General features: G+C 45.1%; 1 protein-coding gene across 1 annotated transcript in view; it reads left to right on the top strand.

The window, feature by feature from the left end:
* The window catches only part of LOC124016157 (retinoic acid receptor alpha), a 203,371-nt gene that overhangs the window by 72,876 nt on the left and 109,211 nt on the right, over positions 1-21,284 (top strand). Inside the window, exon 4 of the mRNA XM_046331696.1 lies at positions 14,660-15,504. Within this exon, the coding sequence (XP_046187652.1) occupies positions 15,318-15,504 (187 nt within the window). The 5' untranslated portion in view covers positions 14,660-15,317. The remainder of the gene's footprint in view (positions 1-14,659; positions 15,505-21,284) is intronic.

Raw genomic sequence — 21,284 nt, forward strand, 5'->3', positions numbered from 1 at the left:
GGGTTGCCAGATCTTCATCGTTTATTCCTCCCCCCTCCCCCTCCTCTCCTCCTTCCATCAAGACCCCTCCCTCCTGTGTATGATGACCACAAATGTTTATTTTCTTCCTCCCAAGGTTCTGGGCTTGGAACAGCTACACCGCAGTGCAGCCAAGGCTAACTATAGCTGTGGGAATAGTGTGAGAGGGAAAGGAATAGCGTTTTCCTCCCCCAGTTCCCTTTTGACTCCCTGGCTGAATTTACAATCTACAGTTAGGCCACCCACTTTGATGGAGTGTGTATTTGTGTGTGCGTGTGTGTGTGTATGTGTGTTTGTTCAGGTGTGGGTTTTTTTCCAGAGGTGGGGACGGTGAGGGTAAATGACAGCTTTCTTTATCGATGGTGGCAGGATTACCCGGTGTGTTTTACAGTCTTGCTGTTTCTCATCTACACACACACACACACACACACACACACACACACACACACACACACACACACACACACACACACGCGCACGCACACGCACACGCACACACAAGCGGGAATGGGGCCATATGGGTCGTTTGTCATCAGCGTAACGATTGGCTTAGTTTGATGTTATTCCGCTTTGTCACAGAAATGAGTGGACACTGTAGAACGGAGGATGGAGGACGTGTGTGTTTTGGGGAGTCAGTGAGTTTGTTTGTGGGTGTCTTTGTTATGAGTTCAGGTAGGCCTCCGCTCTACAGCAAACAAAGAATAGTACGAGGGGTTCTCGACAACGAATGACAAAAATCCAACAAAAGGTTTTTTTTTTAAATATATATATTTTGGGGTTTGTTGGTAAGCCCTCTTGTTGTCTGTGGTTACCTGAGGGTTAGCAGGGTCAGTAACAACATCAGGGTATCATCGTCACCATCGCCACCACCATTATCATTACCTTTTCAGTATCACTACCTCACACCACCTTGAAATTATCACAGCTGTCTGCACTTCATGTTGCGCCGTCCGTCAGCAATGTACTACCAACGTTACTATCATCGCCGTGTTCCCATCATCATCATCTCTCACAAAAGGCATACATACTCATTCCCCCTTTCATTTCACCCTTTTTCTCCAGGAAAAAATAATAGGCCTTTTTACCCTCTACTACAGAAACATATTCTCACTCTTTCAGGATATCAGAGCCCCTTCTAAAGCCTAAGATGTCTTTATCAAAGATGGCGCCTCAGGGTGAGAATGTGAAAACATCCTCAGTCTCACCTCTGCCTCCCTCTGATCTCACATCTGAGGGAAGAAGGAAATGCCTGGAGAATGAGAAGCCTACCTAGCTCTCCCCTTTACCTTTTTAGCACTACTGTTTCTTCCCTTCTCCCTGTTAGCACTAGCTAGCGCATCTGAAGCTTTTTCCCCCTGTTTCTTTGTTAGCCTCCATTAGCCTGCTAATATTGCTAGCACTGATGGCCCATTGTCAACCCCAACCAGGCGCATTAGCCTTGTAATGTAAGCCCACAATACGCCTAGCCTTGATACATTAGCCAACGAAGCTCCTTCAGCCTGCTAGGCATTGAGGAGACATGGGGAGAGCCCTCGGCCACATTACCAGGTAGTAGCGGCTGGCAGCAGGGATCCTCTCCATCTCGCCCTCCACTAGGCCTGACTTTCAGGACCGTTAGTGGGTTGTACTGTACTGTAGGTGATACCGCGACCAACAGCTGCCTTGGCTTGTAGATTATAGTACAGCAACGGAGGAAGTGGGAGGATGACGTACTGCATAGTGGATATTACAGGATAGTAATGGAGGGAAATGGAGGAGAGGGTGGACGACTTACAGGGGGACGTACTGTACAGCAGGATAGGGATAGTGGTGCCAATGTGTCTGCGTACATATGCATGAAAGCGTGAGAGCGTCTGTGTGCACATCCATGTGTATGTAATATAGGCATACTGAATTATGTATGTGTGAAAAGGGCTCTGTGTTTTTGTGTGTGTGAGAGAGAGAGAGATTGTGTGTGTGTTAGCTGTTGATTGCTGCAGTGACTGATAGGAACAGCCAAGTGTGTGTCTGGCAGTCCGTGAGGGATCATGGGGGGGGGTTCAACGTCTTCTAACCTATGACCTCTAACCCCCATGGCTTTGCCAGTTTCAGGGACAGATGGTGCCTCCCCACTCTCAGGCCCTATGAAGGGCCCCTACATAGTCACCTCATAAATCACAACTTGCTACTACGACTGGCACTAGATCAGTCGTTATAGGTGGGATATAAGTGACTAGTGAAGACCTGGACTAATTCACCTCGTCATCACCATTCCTCTCCACTTCCTCGTTCCTATAGAGGAGTTTTACGCTGGCAAACCCCATCATGCTGGCAAACCCCAAAATGTGCACACGCAGACATGTTACTCAATCCACCATGCTCATTTCAATTGACTCAAAAACACTGCTGTTTGTGTTTTTTTTTCTTGATACCTCAGCTGACGAGCCCTATGCATGCTGACTGTCGTGTGTGTTTGTGAGTGAGTTTATACTATTTACATGCCTCACAGATGTTTCATGCATGCGCAATATGTTCTCTAAATGTGTATGACTGTTGAATGTGTTTAGTTGTCTATGCATACAGACTGTTAATGGTTGGGACTTTTGTGATTTTGTATGCTAGGACGGTCATATCTTATTTATGTGTTTTATGTAATGTTTGTGTGTGTGAACATGTTGGTGAACATGTTTGTGTGCGTATACATGGTACATATCCAGCACTCGCTGGGATCTCTGTCCTCAGTCACTAGTCAGAGGAAGGGGAAGGGGGTTTACAGCCTACTGTAGCTAGAGGAGCACTAGCTAACCCACCTAGCTATCCTTGGATGTTAATAACCCACCACTCTGCCACTGCACACACACGCACACATCATTATGTACACTCACACATATAAAAACATACACACACACGCACACATCATTATGTACACTCACACATATAAAAACATACACACACACACACACATCATTATGTACACTCACACATATAAAAACATACACACACACGCACACATCATTATGTACACTCACACATATAAAAACAGACACACACACACACACATCATTATGTACACTCACACATATAAAAACATACACACACACACACACATCATTATGTACACTCACACATATAAAAACATACACACACACGCACACATCATTATGTACACTCACAAATATACACACACATACACACACAGGCACATCATTATGTACACTCACACATATAAAAACATACACACACATCATTATGTACACTCACACATATAAAAACATACACACACATCATTATGTACACTCACACATATAAAAACATACACACACATCATTATGTACACTCACACATATAAAAACATACACACACATCATTATGTACACTCACACATATAAAAACATACACACACACATCATTATGTACACTCACACATATAAAAACATACACACACACATCATTATGTACACTCACACATATAAAAACATACACACACACATCATTATGTTCACTCACACATATAAAAACATACACACACACGCACACATCATTATGTACACTCACACATATAAAAACATACACACACACGCACACATCATTATGTACACTCACACATATAAAAACATACACACACACGCACACATCATTATGTACACTCACACATATAAAAACATACACACACACACATCATTATATACACTCACACATATAAAAACATACACACACGCACACATCATTATGTACACTCACACATATACAAATATACACACACGCACACATCATTATGTACACTCACACATATACAAATATACACACACACACATCATTATGTACACTCACACATATAACAACACACACACACACACACACACACACACACACACACACACACACACACACACACACACACACACACACACACACACACACACACACACACACACACACACACACACACACACACACATAATTATGTATACTCACACATATAAAAACATACACACACACACATCATTATGTACACTCACACATATAAAAACATACACACACACACACACACATCATTATGTACACTCACACATATAAAAACATACACACACACACACATCATTATGTACACTCACACATATAAAAACATACACACACACACACATCATTATGTACACTCACACATATAAAAACATACACACACACACACATCATTATGTACACTCACACATATAAAAACATACACACACACACATCATTATGTACACTCACACATATAAAAACATACACACACACGCACACATCATTATGTACACACACACACACACACACACACACACACACACACACACACACACACACACACACACACACACACACACACACATAATTATGTACACTCACACATATAAAAACATACACACACACACACATCATTATGTACACTCACACATATAAAAACATACACACACACACATCATTATGTACACTCACACATATAAAAACATACACACACACGCACACACCATTATGTACACTCACAAATATACACACACACACACACATCATTATGTACACTCACACATATAAAAACATATACACACACACACACATCATTATGTACACTCACACATATAAAAACATACACACACACATCATTATGTACACTCACACATATAAAAACATACACACACACATCATTATGTACACTCACACATATAAAAACATACACACATGGTTACGCAAGCACACCTGCATACATTCAATGACCCCTCTCTTCCCATGGATGACTCAATTTCAGCACACCACACATTTCATACAGCGGAGGCACTTATGGAAGCCATGTCGACTGAGGGTAGAAGAGATGCTGCAGCGAGAGTCAGATTTGCACTAGCTATATACACTGAACAAACGTATGGACACAACGTGTAACGTGTTCGTCCCATGTTTCATGAGCTGAAATAAAAGAATCCAGAAATGTTCCATACGCACTTAAAACTTATTTCTCTCAAATGTTGTGCAACAAATTGATGCCAAAACAATCCATGACAGGTGTGGCATATCGAGAAGCTGATTTAAACAGCATGGTCATTGCACAGGTGCACCTTGTGCTGGGGACAATAAAAAGGACACTCTAGCGCATGCAATTGGCATGTTGACTGCAGGAATGTCCACCAGAGCTGTGCCAGAGAATTGAATGTTCATTTCTCTTCCATAAGCCGCCTCCAACATCGTTTTAGAGAATTTGACTGTACATCCAACATGACTCACATCCACAGACCACGTGCTTGGCGTTGTATGGGCGAGAGGTTTGCTGATGTCAACGTTGTGAACAGAGTGCTTCATGGTGGTGGGATTATGGTATGGGCAGGCATACGCTACGGAAACGAACACAATTACATTTTATCGATGGCCATTTGAATGCACAGAGATACCATGATGAGATCCTGAGACACATTGTTGTGCCATTTATCCACTGCCATCACCTCAATGTTTCAGCATGATAATGCACCACCCCATGCCGCAAGGATCTGTACACAGTTCCTGGAAGCTGAAAATATCCCAGTTCTTCCATGGCCTGCATACTCACCAGACATGTCACCCATTGAGCATGTTTGGGATGCTCTGGATGGACATGTATGCACTGGATCGACGTCAGCGTGTTCCAGTTCCCGTGATATCCAGCAACTTCGCACAGCCTTTGAAGAGGTGTGGGCCAACATTCCACAGGCCACAATCATCAGCCTGATCAACTCTATGCGAAAAAGATGTGTAGCACTGCATGAGGCAAATGGTGGTCACACCAGATACGGACAAATTTTCTGATCCACGCCCCTACCTTTATTTTAGGTATCTGTGACCAACAGATGCATATCTGATTTCCAGTCATGTGAAATCCATAGATTAGTGCCTAATTTAATACATTTCAATTGACTGATTTCCTTATATGTACTGTGACTCAGTAAAACCTTTGAAATTGTTGCACATTGGGCTTTATATTATACAGTATTATTCAGACATACACTGGGGCAGGCCCAAGAGGTTAAAGAAACATCGGGTAAGAAACGGTCAGAGATACACAAGAACTTTGGTTCTGAGATGCTGCGCAAAACTTGTCCTACCCATGTGATTGCATATTTATTGTAGGTTGCTCGTCACCGGCTACCGGTGTGCAACCAACAGCTCGATGTCACATGCCTCAAATACAACCGGTGTATACTTTACCATGAAATGTTTACTTACGAGACCTTTCCCAACAATGCAGAGTTCATTCAAAAAAAATGTAAATAGATTATTATTTTTTTGTGCAAATTTTTTTATTGTGTTACTATTTCCTAACATTAAGGAGATTACATACAAGGAGATGTGAATTAACGAGGAGGCGGAACACACCTCAATTCAAACTGTTGTTAGAAAATCATTTGAAATTGACAAATTGAAATGGCCTATAGATAATTAGCAGGGAGTGTGCCTTGGTTTGAGGGCAGCGCGGGTAACTGTCTTGTTGCGTAACAATCACAGTTTGGAACAGTGAGAGCATTCTGACGTCACGCCTATGACAAAACGCACGCAAGGGGCTACGGTTAGAGATATTTGCAACTTGCACGTGAAAAGGTTAAATAGGCTATTCAACAAGTGTTTTTGTTTATCTCTGTTGAGCCATTTTCTTTTGCCAAATTTAAGTTCATGTTGTGTTTGCCGCAATATAATAAAATGACCGTTAGGCCTATAGGGCTGCTCGCAGTCAAACCATGAAAAGGAAAAGCCAAGGAGGGCGAGATGCAAAACGTCATTTAATGCGGCAACATCATAACCTGTTCGTATTTTCCATATGAACAATGCCTTGACTTAGGCCTACTTTTGATATTACCCTAATAAAGTTAAGACACTTTTGTGAAGGTGTGGTATGGGTATTCGGATTAGCTATGTAGACCTGTAAAGGCAAGATGTACGAATTAGGCTAATACGGCTGTACAGAAGGAGGCTATCTGACAAGTATAAAGCACAAAGCATCGTTACCCATGGCTCCACAAAAGCCACAGCCCTTGCAGAGCAAGGGGAACCACTACTTCAAGGTCTCAGAGCAAGTGACGTCACCGATTGACTAAGCTAGCCGTTTCACATCCGTTACAATTGCTGCAACTCCGTACGGGAGAGGCGAAGGTCGAGAGTCCTCCGAAACACGACCCAGCCAAACTGCTTCTTGACACAATGGTTTCCGCTTAACCCGGAAGCAAGCCGCACCAATGTGTTGGAGGAAACACCCGTACACCTGGTCGACCGTGTCAGCGTGCACTGCGCCCGGCCCGCCACAGGGGTCACTAGAGCGCAGCCAAACCCTCCCCTAACCCCGAACGACGCTGGGCCAATTGTGTGCCGCCCCATGGTCTCCCGGTCGGCTGCGACAGAGTCTGGACTCGAACTAGGATCTCTAGTGGCACAGAAAGCACTGCGATGCAGTGCCTTAGACCACTGAGCCGCTCGGGAGGCCATGAGATGAAGGAGATTTCATAATGTGGAGTTAGAAATGGAGTATGTCCTTGCACTTGTGACCATCAGGTGCGTGAGCCATATGATCTTTTTCTTGTTATTTTTTGTTGTTGTTGAATTTTGTTGTATTTATTAAGGTCGGAAGAGGAAACAGGAAAGGTAGAAGAGATTGCGAGGAAGAAGGGTCAGATTTGAACCCCTTCCAACTCTGGTATGTGTGCCGGGTTCACAGCACTAAAGGCAGCGCGGGTAACTGACGGACCACACAGGCCACATAATTCTTATGACTGAACAAGGGCATTGAGGATGGAGGTTTTCAGACATACTGTACATACCGGTACACACTGTGATCCTTTGCATAGTGTGTCAGTTTTAGGGGAAAGCTGACACACGTTAGCATGCTATAGATGATACATTACGTGTATGGTCAGTTAAATTTCTCTCAAAGGGAGCCTGTGATGTTTGATCCATTCAAATAGTGTGTGTGTTAGAGGTTGACACGGGAGTGGAAATTCATTCCAGTCCCGTATAATCCGGTCAAAAAATGTTTCCCCCGTACTGTCCTTAATCCCGATAACAGTTCTATAACCCCAGAACGTTCCTGTTCATCCAGATAAAAATCACTCTGGTTCCGTGCAAATTTTTAGGCGCAGGAATCAGAAATAACTTTGTTGAGTTAACTTCTCACCTGTCCGTTCCCGCTCTGCGCGGGAGTAGCTATAGCGACTGCTCCGTTTTGCCTGCTGCTCAGCGCTCACGAGACAGTCGCCTGCATCGTGCACACCGCTGATAACAACCACATTACCACATTTTGGCAATGAAGGCAGCCCTTCTAGTGACCCAGAGTCAGATGAATTTATGGACATGTGCAAATGTGTATATCTGAGGTAAAGTAGTGACTGGCTACAACTGGAGCAAGGTACGAGAGAGCGCCGACGGACGGGATCATTTATTTGTATTAAGGAAACTCTTTTAGTCCGACTGCCAGTTCCTGTGGAATGTCAATCCTGTCCTGTCCCGAATTGGACTCTAGAACTTCATTCCCATTCTTGCCGGAATCCAGCGGGCCCCACTAGACCCGCAGGAGTCTTGTTCCTGTGTCAATCTCTAGTGTGTGTGTGTGTGTTTTGCAGTGTGTGAGTGGTTTGCATGTACAGTGGGGTCTGAAATGATTCACACCCTTGATAAAGATGCGCAGAAATGACTGTATAAAACACATCGTTCAAATACTGAGCTATGTTGTATGCTCAAAAAGCATGAACTACATTTTTTCCCCCTGAAAGATAAGGGTCAAACTGATTGACACCCTTTGTTTTCAACACCTTTCAATACCTCACCTTGCGAGGATTACGGCACTGAGCCTTTTTCTCTAATGTTTTATGAGTTCATCCAAACAGAATCCTTTCAGATCCTTTGTCTGCACTTACGGTATGGAAAAAAGCACAGGCTTTTTTCAAAGGATTTTAAGTCCGGAGACCGAGATGGCCAAAGAGCTCTATTTTCATGTCATCCTACAAATGTAAATGCAAACAACATTGGCACTCGGATTGGAACCGGTGCTTTGGTTAGATAACATGAAAATAGAGCTCTTTGGTTACGCACGCCAGTGGTGGGTTTGGCGTCGAAATGAGAACGCATGAGCAGAAAAGAACCCCATACCTACTGTAAAATATAGTGGTGGGTCTTTGATATTATGGGATTATTTTCCTTCCACTGGTCCTGGGGCCTTTTATTAAGGTCAACGGCATTAAGAACTTTCCCCAGTACCAGTATTTTAGCCAAATGCCTGTTTGTCTCTGACAGGAGGTTGACACTTGGCAGCCGGTGGATCTTCCATCAAGACGATTCACCCCAAACACACAGCAAAATCCACAAAGAAATGGTTAAATGGCCACAAGATCAACGTTTTGCAATGGCATCTCGTTCTCCAAACTTGATACCCATTGAAAACCTGTGGATTGAATTGAGGAAAAGGATAGGGGGGCAGTCCATAAGCGCAGACAAAGGATTTCATTTCATTTTTTACATTTATTTCACCTTTATTTAACCAGGTAGGACAGTTGAGAACACGTTCTCATTTACAACTGCGACCTGGCCAAGATAAAGCAAAGCAGTGTGACACAAACAACAACAACAACACAGAGTTACACATGGGATGAACAAATGGCAATAACACAATAGAGAAGTCTATATACAGTGTGTGCAAGGGAGGTTAAGATAAGGGAGGTAAAAGGCAATAAATAGGCCGTAGTGGCGAAGTAATTACAATTTAGCAATTAAACACTGGAGTGATAGATGTGCAGAAGATGAATGTGCAAGTAGAGATACTGGGGTGCAAAGGAGCAAAAAATAATAACAATATGGGGATGAGGTAGTTGGATGGGCTATTTACGGGTGGGCTATGTACAGGTACAATGATCTGTAAGCTGCTCTGACAGCTGATGCTTAAAGTTAGTGAGGGAGATATGAATCTCCAGCTGCAGTGATTTTTGCAATTCGTTCCAGTCATTGGCAGCAGAGAACTGGAAGGAGAGGCGGCCAAAGGAGGAATTGGCTTTGGGGGTGACCAGTGAAATATACCTGCTGGAGTGCGTGCTAAGGTTCATCCCAATGTGTTTTCCAATTCATAAAACATTTACCAAAAAAGCTCAGTGCCGTTATCCTTGCAAGGTGAGATACTGAAAACATGTTTGTCACTAATTTTGACCCCTAACTTTTTGAGGAAAAATGTATTACTTGTTAAGCAAAATCTGTCTTTGAGTAATTATTAGTACAAAATAATCGAATTTCCTCATTTTATTGAGCACACAAAATAGCTCAGTATTTGAATTATTTGATACATATTTGCTCATCTTTATCAAGTGTGTCACCCCACTGTATGTGTGAGTAGGTGCCTGCGCATGCATGTGTCTGGGTTAATAACCTGCCCAGGGACTGCGGTTGAAAATTAGCCGGCTGGCTAAAACCGGCACTTTTACTGAAACGTTGATGTGCACTGTCCCTGTAAAAATAAAATAAACTAAACTAAAACTAAACTAACACATACAGTTGAAGTCAGAGGTTTACATACACTTTAGCCAAATACATTTAAACTCAGTTTTTCACAATTCCTGACATTTAATCCCAGTAACAATTCCCTGTTTTAGGTCAGTTAAGATCACCACTTTTTATTTTAAGAATGTGAGATGTAAGAATAATAGTAGAGAGAATGATTTATTTCAGCTTTTATTTCTTTCATCACATTCCCAGTGGGTCAGAAGTTTACATACACTCAATTAGTATTTGGTAGCATTGCCTTTTAAATAGTTTAACTTGGGTCAAATGTTTCGGGTGGCCTTCCACAAGCTTCCCACAATAAGTTGGGTGAATTGTGGCCAATTCCTCCTGACAGAGCCGGTGTAACTGAGTCAGGTTTGTAGGCCTCCTTGCTCGCACACGCTTTTTCAGTTCTGCCCACACATTGAGGTCAGGGCTTTGTGATGGCCACTCCAATACATTGACTTTGTCGTCCTTAAGCCATTTTGCCACAACTTTGGAAGTATGCTTGGGGTCATGTCCATTTGGAAGACCCATTTGCGACCAAGCTTTTTACAAGCCTCCCTTTTTCCTCCAAACATAACGGTGGTCATTATGGCCAAACAGTTCTATTTTTGTTTTATCAGACCAGAGGACGTTTCTCCAAAAAGTACCATCTTTGTCCCCATGTGCAGTTACAAACCGTAGTCTGACTTGTTTATGGCGGTTTTGGAGCAGTGGCTTCTTCCTTGCTGAACGGCCTTTCAGGTTAAGTCGATATAGGTCGGTGAATATAGATAATTTTGTACCCAGCATCTTCACAAGGTCCTTCGCTGTTGTTCTGGGATTGATTTGCACTTTTTTGCACCAAAGTATGTTCATCTCTAGGAGCGGTATGATGGCTGCGTGGTTCCATGGTCTTTATACTTGCATACAGATAAACATGGTACCTTCAGGCGTTTGGAAATTGCTCCAAGGATGAACCAGACTTGTGGAGGTCTACAATTCTTTTTCTGAGCTCTTGGTTGAGTTCTTTTGATTTTCCCATGATGTCAAGCAAAGAGGCACTGAGTTTGAAGGTAGGCCTTGAAATACATCCACAGATACACCTCGAATTGACTCAAATGATGTCAATTAGCCTATCAGAAGCTTCTAAAGCCATGACATCATTTTCTGGAATTTTCCAAGCTGTTTAAAGACACAGTCAACTTAGTGTATGTAAACTTTTGACCAACTGGAATTGTGCTACAGTGAATTATAAGTGAAATAATCTGTCTGTAAACAATTGTTGGAAAAATTACTTGTGTCATGCTCAAAGTAAATGTCCTAACCGACTTGCCAAAACTATAGTTTGTTAACAAGAAATTTGTGTAGTGGTTGAAAAATGAGTTTTAATGACTCCAAGCTAAGTGGATGTAAACTTCCGACTTCAACTGTAGATGCATGTCCCTGGTGTGTTGTCAAACATGTACATTCATGCTTATATGAGAGAATGAATGAGTTCGATACATATTTGACATGTGTACATCCAGTGTGTAATTTTCCATTTGTTTCCCCGATAATTCTACGTATTATCAGGAATATCCTTGAATCTCCACCAATTCGTGGACAAAGTGGGTGATTTAAATGCTCAGGCACAATGTTCATTATGGAGCTTCTTGTCCTTACACCCACCCCCCACAGTTCTATGTTGCCTCTCCTCTGTGATTGGCTGTGAAGTAACTGACAGTCTGATCAAAGGATTTGGTCACAAAATGTAATATATTCCCACTGGAAAGATCAAGTAGTTTGTCGAGGATGTGCAGACACACGCTCTTCTCCTCTTCTCTTTTCCTACTACTGTCAGGTGCACGTATTCTGAAGCAGACAGTGTTGGTTACATACTGTACATGTATAGAGATGGATGTATTTATGAACTCCCACTTCTTTATGGATGGACTGGCTTATGCCGCTTGTGTGAGCACGCCTTCTTTTCCTCTCTCAGTATAGCTGTCTCTTTTCTCTCGCTCCTTTCTTTCTCTCTCTCTCTCTCTCTCTCTCTCTTTTCTCTCTCTCTTCTCTCTCTCATTTCTTTCTCTCTCTCTCTCTCTCTCTCCCTCTCTCTCTCTCTTTTCTCTCTCTCCCTTCTTCTCTCTCTCTCTCTCTCTCTTTCTCTCTCTCTCTCTTTTCTCTCTCTCCCTTCTTTCTCTCTCTCTCCCTTCTTTCTCTCTCTCTCTCTTCTTTCTCTCTCTCTCTCTTTCAGTATAGCTGTCTCTTTTCTCTCTCTCCTTTCTCTCTCTCTCTCTCTCTCTCTCTCTCTCTCTCTCTCTCTCTTTCTCAATATAGATGTCTCTGTTTTGTCTCTCTCTTCTCTCACACACTGATACAGATACATCGATACGCACACACTGATGCACTGGTACACAAGCCCCATGATTCAATGAACGAGTGTATGGCTATGTAAAGGGGACCTGTGGGGTGTAACCTACTTAGTAGGGCATTTTTCATAATGTATGAGCGAGATGGAAAGCGGCGAGCGCCGACGAGGCATCTTCATCCGCTTCCTCTCGCTTTGATCGAGCCCCCCCCCCCCCGCTCCCTGTCTCTTTTTCCCCCTTTCTCGCCGTCACTCTCTCTCTCCCTCTGTATCATTTGAACGTGTTCTACCCACTGCATTGTGCTAAAGCTCAGGGTAGAGCCCGCTGAAAGCTCATATTCCCAGGTGGGATCTGTGAGCGGCACGGCGGATGTAGCCAGGCCTTTATGCAAGTTACTCCTTCTCAAGAACGGACGGATGGGTGGGTTGGTATATGGACGGAGGGCTGAATGGATGTATTTGATTCATTTCAGCACGACAGCCATATGTACCAAATACAGGAGCTGCTGGAAAGCAATGCGTGGTCTGAATCCACTACGCCTTGTTCTGTTTTCCGGTTCTGTTCCTGTAAGTGTACTTCATCATGTTTTAGAGTTTTGATAATAATGCTCTGATCACGTCAGTCTTGTTCTTATCCCAGACCTTCACCAAGTCTCTCTAAAAGGCCTCTTCATCTCTCCCCCTCCTCTCCTCTCGCCCTTCTAACACAAATATGTCTGAAAGCCCAGTGGTGTCTGGCTGTTTTATGACGGGGGCCTAGCCGACCTGTGTGTGTGTGTGTGTGTGTGTGTGTGTGTGTGTGTGTGTGTGTGTGTGTGTGTGTGTGTGTGTGTGTGTGTGTGTGTGTGTGTGTGTGTGTGTGTGTGTGTGTGGGGGCCGACTTCACAACGGGGAGGGGGGCTAGCGGCGGTGGAGCACTATACAGGAGATCACACATACGCACGCAAACACACCCCTGTCGGCGGAGGGCTTCACAAGGTGAGGCCTGACGTCTGAGGGAGCAGCACTTTGCGGGAGATCTAGAAAAGTCCCCGGACCCTGTAAAAACGGGCCCTCGTGCACCCAACACCCTCCTCGCTGGGGCCAGGGCAGAAGAAATGCCTCTGACGGCTACAGACATGACAGACCGGGAGGGAGAAAAAGGCACTCAAATGATGTTTTCAACGTTCAGACAGTTCCGGTCCAGACTCAGAACAGTAAACGGTTCACTCCTTTGGCATGTCAATGTCAGATGGGGGAAAGAGATGGAAGCAAAGCTGTCAGTTGTGAACTACAATTACAGTGCAAAGTAGTGGATGGTCTTACAGACATTATAGCTAGTTGCTACGGTGTGTAGCAAAGCAAGGGGTTTTGGGTTTATATAAGGCATGTTGTACAACATCAGCATTGAAAGGCAGAACTAGGTTACTCTTCCCTCCCTCCCTCCCTCTCTTGGAAGGTTGCGTAAGCTCGTCTCCTGTTTATTGAGGAGCAGAGAGAGAGGTTCAGACGGACTCCGTTAATGAGCCTCAGCATCTCTGATGATGATTCACCCCACAACGTGGGGGGGCTAACTAGAGAGGACCCGGGCTCTGTTTTTCCCACGCTGTCTATGTAGAGATGAGCCCTGGCAAAAATCAACGCCACTCCACTGAATATGCATTTGCTCCCCCGTCTCTGTGTCTCTGAATATGCGCCAGTGAGTGAATCTCTATCTAACCCATGCCTCTGTTTCTCGCTGTCTGTCTGTCTGTCTCTCTCTCTCTCTCTTTCTTTCTGTCTGTCTGTCTGTCTGTCTCTCTGTCTGTCTCTCTCTCCGTCTGTCTGTCTCTGTTTCTGAAGGAGGAAGGTTGCCAGTCCGCTACAGGTGCGTTGCCGAGACTGAAAGTGAGTCCACCGCGGCGATTAGGGGCTGACCTGGGGCAAACCGGGCTACGGTGAGAACTAAAACCAGACGTCATCATAACGATCCTCCTCCTCCACTCCGTCATGTTGTTGTATGAGCTCTGCTGAGTCACTGGAGAGAGAGAGAGAGAGAGAAGCTGTTATCATCCAATCATCCCAAGGCCTGAGAAGTCTATCCAATCCCAAGGGGTCTGGAGTCCATTGGTGCCAGATGATTCTGCCTAGCGACCTCCCTTAGTATTTATGTAATTGGGTGTTTCAATCATGGTATAAAGCTTAGTGGCCTAGTCTACCTCTATCTATCTCAGTGGGACGCTCTTCACAACAAGGCAGAGGACCAGCCTTTTGGAAGAGTATAGCCTATAAGTTTCTCTGAAGTGTCCACCTGGAACATCAGCATAACCGAGCAGCTCCATTTCACACACCTACCCAAATCCCTGTTGTTGTCCACCATCACACACCACCACCCACCTCTTCTTAATTCATTGGATTACGTCGTCACCGGCGGTTGAGGTTGGGGGGGATGTAGACCGACATCGCCACGGATACCTACAGGAGACTCTTTGGACTCGGCTCAAGATCCGCCGAGCAGAACATGGCGGGCAAGGGTAACCCCCGCCACCCCCCGGGGGGGCCAGGGAGTGCGGGGGGCCCCACTGTCTCTTTGGGGGGATTCCCCATGCCTCACTACTCCTACTTCTTCCCCCACATGCTGGGGGGGCTGTCCCCTCCCACCCTCTCCGGACTGCCCGTCAACGGATACAGCACCCCGTCGCCAGCCAGTAAGTACCCAATCACATTCTGTTGGTGTATGTTGACATTAGTGAGTGATTACAAAGGTTGTCAGGTACTGCTGATTGGCGTTTGGTTGGTTGGTTGATGCCTTTTGACCCAATGACTGACTTGATCCATCTTATATTTGTACCAAAAATCAGCTTTTGAAGTTTGACAAAGTTCGATCAATTCGGGAGGGAACGCAGGAAGTACAAAATGAGCCACACAAGTTTTAACTTGGCTGCTTTAAACTTTCCAGTTAACTTTAACTTTCCAGCGTCTCCTGTGTTACTTATATATGGCTGTGATGCTGTATGACTTAATCAGATCAAAGTGGAGTGGAGTCTAGAACTGATATAGAACTGATGTGTAAAAGGTCTATTACACCAATTACATAGAACTGACCACATTAGAGGTTTGGTTGGTGTGGAACATAGCCTTGACTAGTTGCTCCTGGCGATCTGGATCCCGGCCAGTTGTCATGTGGCGATGTGTCGAACTGAGCGAGCGGATTGGTCTGATCGCAATGAGGCAGCTCGAATATCCAACAGAATGTTCCTGGGCACAAAGCGTCAGGAGGTGTGTGTCCTCGCTTGAACTGGTGGGTGGGCGCTCTCTCTGTGTGTACATGCATTAATGGAGGAAGTGTGTGTCTGTCTGATTATGTGAAAATAAGGTGTTGTTCTGGACTCTTGAAGCAGTTGTGATGGTAGTTTTTTAAAGTTTTTATTTTTTATTTCACCTTTATTTAACTAGGCAAGTCAGTTAAGAACAAATTCTGATTTTCAATGATGGCCTAGGAACAGTGGGTTAACTGCCTTGTTCAGGGGAAGAACGACAGATTTTTACCTCGTCAGCTCGGGGATTCGATCTAGCATCCTTTCGGTTACTGGCCCAACGGAATATTGACAGGTAGGTGGATGTGATATGGGACCACCCATCAATTCTACAAACATGAATAGATAAAGGTCTCATATATCAACGTTAACGTTAATATTCATTTAGCAAGTATAGTGTAGGTCCATCACTGCCACAGTACCCATTCTACCAATAAGCTGCCCAATCACAGCCAAGCTTACATCCGCTCATGCCTTGCTGGGTGGCATCCTGGCCCCCTCTCCTTTCCTCTTCCTCTCCTCCCTCTCTTCCCATGTCTGTATGGGGAAAGCAGCTAATGTCTCTGTCCCTCCACCCACCATGTCCCACCCCTTGTGGCTTCCATTCCCCAGATCCAGGCTGGAGCTCAGTCGGCAGAGAGACAGACAGAGACAGACAGAGACAGACAGACAGCAGAGCCTAGAGTACAACAGCCTCTCAGAGCAGAGGGGCTCCCTGCTTTCCTGTGTGTGTGTGTGTGTGTGTGTGTGTGTGTGTGTGTGTGTGTGTGTGTGTGTGTGTGTGTGTGTGTGTGTGTGTGTGTGTGTGTGTGTGTGTGTGTGTGTGTGTGTGTGTGTTCTTCTGCCTCCCTGTCTGGCTGGCTGGCTGATGAGCGTGCTCCTCTCTTGGTGCTGAGAGACTAATCCATAGCTCCTGCATAGTGTTAGCTGACGAACAGCCCTCCCTCGCTGCCTGGGGCTAATTATTACATAGCCCCCCGCCACGCTAGGAGATGGCCTGGGTGAGCTGTCATGCGGGACGGGGACTCTCCGGAGATGAGAGGAACTGGCGGGGGATAGGGGGGGGGGGGACTGCGATATACCCAGCCCACATGCTGTGTTTGAGGAAGCACAGAGGGGGTGAGAAGCAGCAGTGGCATGTCCTACATAGAGACGTGCATTATCATTTGAAGAGGTAGCATGAGGCAAAGCTGTGTGAGTGAGTGAGAAGATGGAGTAAGTTAAAAAATATATATATACATGTTACCTTTATTTATCCGGGTAGGCTAGTTCCGAACAAGTTCTCATTTACAACTGTGACCTGGCCAAGATAAAGCAAAGCAGTGCCACACAAACAACAACACAGAGGTACACATGGAATAAACAAACGTACAGTCAATAACACAATAGAAAAAGTCTATATACAGTGTGTGCAAATGGCGTAAGGAGGTAAGGCAATAAATAGGCCATAGTAGCAAGTAATTACAATTTGGCAAATTAATACTGGAGTGATAGATGTGCAAGTAGAAATACTGGTGTGCAAAAAAGTAAATAAAAACAATATGAGGATGATGTAGGTAGATTGGATGGGATATTTACAGATGGGCTATGTACAGCTGCAGTGATCGTTTAGCTGCTCGGATAGCTGATGCTTAAAATTAGCGAGGGAATAATATATCGCTAACTTCAGAGATTTTTGCAATTCTGGAAGGAAAGGCGGCCAAAGAAGGTGTTGGCTTTGGGGATGACCAGTGAGATATACCTGCTGGAGCGTGTGCTACGGGTGGTTGTTGCAATGGTGACCAGTGAGCTGAGATAAGGCGGGGCTTTACCTAGCAGAGACTTATAGATGACCTGGAGCCAGTGGGTTTGGCGACAAATATGTAGCGAGGGCCAGCCAACAAGAGCATGCAGGTTGCAGTGGTGGGTGGTATATGGGGCTTTGGTGACAAAACGGATGGCACTGTGATAGTTTGCTGAGTAGAGTGTTGGAGGCTATTTTGTAAATGACATCGCTGAAGTCGAGGATTGGTAGGATAGTCAGCTTTTCGATGGTATGTTTGGCAGCGTGAGTGAAGGAGGCTTTGTTGCAAAATAGGAAGCCGATTCTAGATTTAATTTTGGATTGGAGATGTTTTGAGATATGAGTCTGGAAGGAGAACTAAAGGCTATCAACTGGTCGTCTAGTGCGTTGGGGACAGAGAATAAAAGGAGCAGATTTCTGGGTGTGGTAGGATAGATTCAGGGTATAATGTACAGATGGGTATAGTAGGGTGTGGGTACAATGGAGGTAAACCTAGGCATTGAGTGACGAAAGGAGAGGTTGCATCTCTGGACAAATTAGTTATGCTGGGTCAGGTCACCGCATGTGTAGGAGGTGGGACAAAAGAGTTCTCTGAGGCACGTTGAGTGGGACTAGGGGCTCCACAGTAAACTAAAACAATGATAATTATCCTAAACAACAGTATAAAAGACATATTGACATTAGAAAGAGACATAAGGTGAGGCATAAAGCAATCACAGGTGTTGATTGGGAGAGCTAGCTAAGACAACAACAGGTAATCAGCTAAGACAACAACAACAACATGTAAAAATGAATGGGCAGAGAGGGTCAGTTAATTACACACAGGGCCTGAGTTCGAGGCTGGGGCCGACAGATAAACAAAATGTAGTACCACAATTAGTGAACAGTCCAGCAGGCATCAGCTATGTAGCCACGTGATCATAGGTTCCAGTGAACAGCAATCGACGGAACCTGGAAGCCTTTAGGTAGTCATTACTTCGCTAGCAAGCGGGAGACACGGCGTTAAAAAATAAATAATCATTTGCAGGCCGGGGCTAGTAGAAGCGTCTGCTCCGACGTCCGGCAAAGGCCGGTAGAGGTCACAACTGATGGAATAATGTTGTCAGACCAGTCGTGATGGAACGGCGGGGCTCTGTGTCAACAAAGGGTCCAGGCCAGTTGGCAAAAGAGTTACTGTAGCTGGAGAAATTTAGTTTGCTCGTTGGCAGATGCGCCTGGCTTGCGGCTAACTGGTGCTAGCTTCGGGACAAGTGCGTTAGCCACTATAGCCTCTCGGTAGCAGCTAGCCAGCAGCGATGACCCGATGCATAAGTCCAGAGCTTACGACAAGAATCCGGTGGTGTAGTGGATTCTAGTCGTGTTAGTGAATAGTCCGGGAGGCATCAGCTGTGTAGCCGAGTGATCATAGGGTCCACTGAGCAGGCCGGGAGATGGTCCTGGCTAAACGCTAGCTTCGGGGCTGGGCCTCTCGGTGGCAGCTAGCTAGATGCGATGATCAGGAATAATGGTTCAGGGCTTACGGCAAGAATCCGGTGTTGTAGCGGATAAAACAGACCGATATGCTCAGGATTGATAACGCGCTGTGTAGGCTGGCAAGTATTATCCATGCTAAAAGCGGCTGGTGTCTGTGCTAGCTAGTCTGTGCTTGCTAATTAGCTGGTTAGCTACTGATGGCTAGCTTCTGATGGCGTTTCTGGCTATAAGGTCTAAAAATAGCATATCCGTATCACATTGAGTGAGACGGGTTGCCGGAAGGTATATTTAATTTAAAAATGGAAAAAGATATATACATATACAGAAAAAGATGGGGAAAAAACAAACAAATTTACACGGGAGAACGGCAAACAACGTCTGCACTGCTACGCCATCTTGGAAAGTCTTGGAAAGAATGTTCTTCCCCTTTTTGCCTCTTCTTGACATGTTGTTGAAAAGACCCTGTCAGTCAAAGCCTCTACTCTGTCCCTAGAAAGTTGGTTCCACGTGCTAATTGTATTTTCCACAGGTATGGAAATATCCCAGATTCACACCCTCTGCATAAACCACACCTAAAACATATTACTCAAGAATATGTGAAATTGTGGACTTGCCTCTCAAACCCGAGCCGCTCCTCCTCATCCTCTTCCCCCTGTCACACCACCCCATACTATCTATTCTAACCTTGACCCGAGTTATGTACATTGCGCTAAGGTATACAATTTCCTGCCAGCATTATTGGTTGAAGCAGGGATTAAGGTCTTATTTCCCAATAAACTGGGATAAAAATCTACAATTCCAGAGACATGCCAGCCGAGCAGAGGTCGTTTTCATCACATCTAACCCCCCTCTCTCTCTCCTGTTCTGTCTCCCCCTCGTAACCGTGGAGATCATCCCCGATTCGCCTCGACAGGGCAAGGAGTGTTAACGCGACCCCGCAAAACACTCCATGACAAAAAGCCACACCTCCTACCCCAAAAAAAAAAAAAAAACCTCACACCCTCTGCACTCTGTATAACACCCTCAGCCTCTGAAATGTCAGACTGTTTCCCTCCTGTTTCTCAACTCCCGCTGCCTCCTCTTCACCCCCCCCCCCTCCTCCCCTCCCGCCATTGCCAGCCCTACGGGTTATGGCACGCACTTTAAAGTGGGCTAATTGAATGCAAGGGAAGGGCTGGCTGGCTGTGGAGGCTGTGTTCTCCAGGTCCAGACCCCAGTGGGACTGGGGAATGGTTAGCGTGCTAATTACTGATAAGACCTAGCTGATGTGCTCAGGCTGGGATTAGTTGGAGCAGTAAGCAGTAGCAGAGCTGGATCAGCTCGCCCCAGGGTACTCGCTCTTTCAACACAGCTCATCTTCTCGTTCTCTCTCTCTCTCTCTCTCTCTCGCTCTCGCTCTGTCTTTCATCACCTCTTTCCTTCGACTTCTTTTTCCTCACTTCTTTCGTTCTACTCTGTATTTCTCTGTGATCCCAGTGTAAGGCTCAGCCGGTAGCCAGGTGTAGCGAACGCCACGCAGCTGTGGTGGCGCCAAATGCCCTGTGGTTACTACGGTGGTTCTGTGTTCTCTGAGTGATGTCAGGAGATATGAGCTGTGTGTGTGTGTGTGTGTGTGTGTGTGTGTGTGTGTGTGTGTGTGTGTGTGTGTGTGTGTGTGTGTGTGTGTGTGTGTGTGTGTGTGTGTGTGTGTGTGTGTGTGTGTGTGTGTGTCAGATAGGAAGCTGCTAGAGCAACAACAAACACTGCCTGATGCCTCCAGACAGCCCTGTGAGGTTAAACAGGCTTTGTTTTTGAGCCCGTGGTGCTGTTGCCCAACGTGTGATCCGCCTTCTAGTCTTTTACTGTCAATGTCAATATGCTTTTGGAACTACACGTGTTACGTGTAGGTGTTTCCCAGAAAGTTTGTTTGAACAAA

This window comes from Oncorhynchus gorbuscha, linkage group LG26 (genome assembly GCF_021184085.1).
Source record: "Oncorhynchus gorbuscha isolate QuinsamMale2020 ecotype Even-year linkage group LG26, OgorEven_v1.0, whole genome shotgun sequence".
Lineage (NCBI taxonomy): Eukaryota > Metazoa > Chordata > Actinopteri > Salmoniformes > Salmonidae > Oncorhynchus > Oncorhynchus gorbuscha.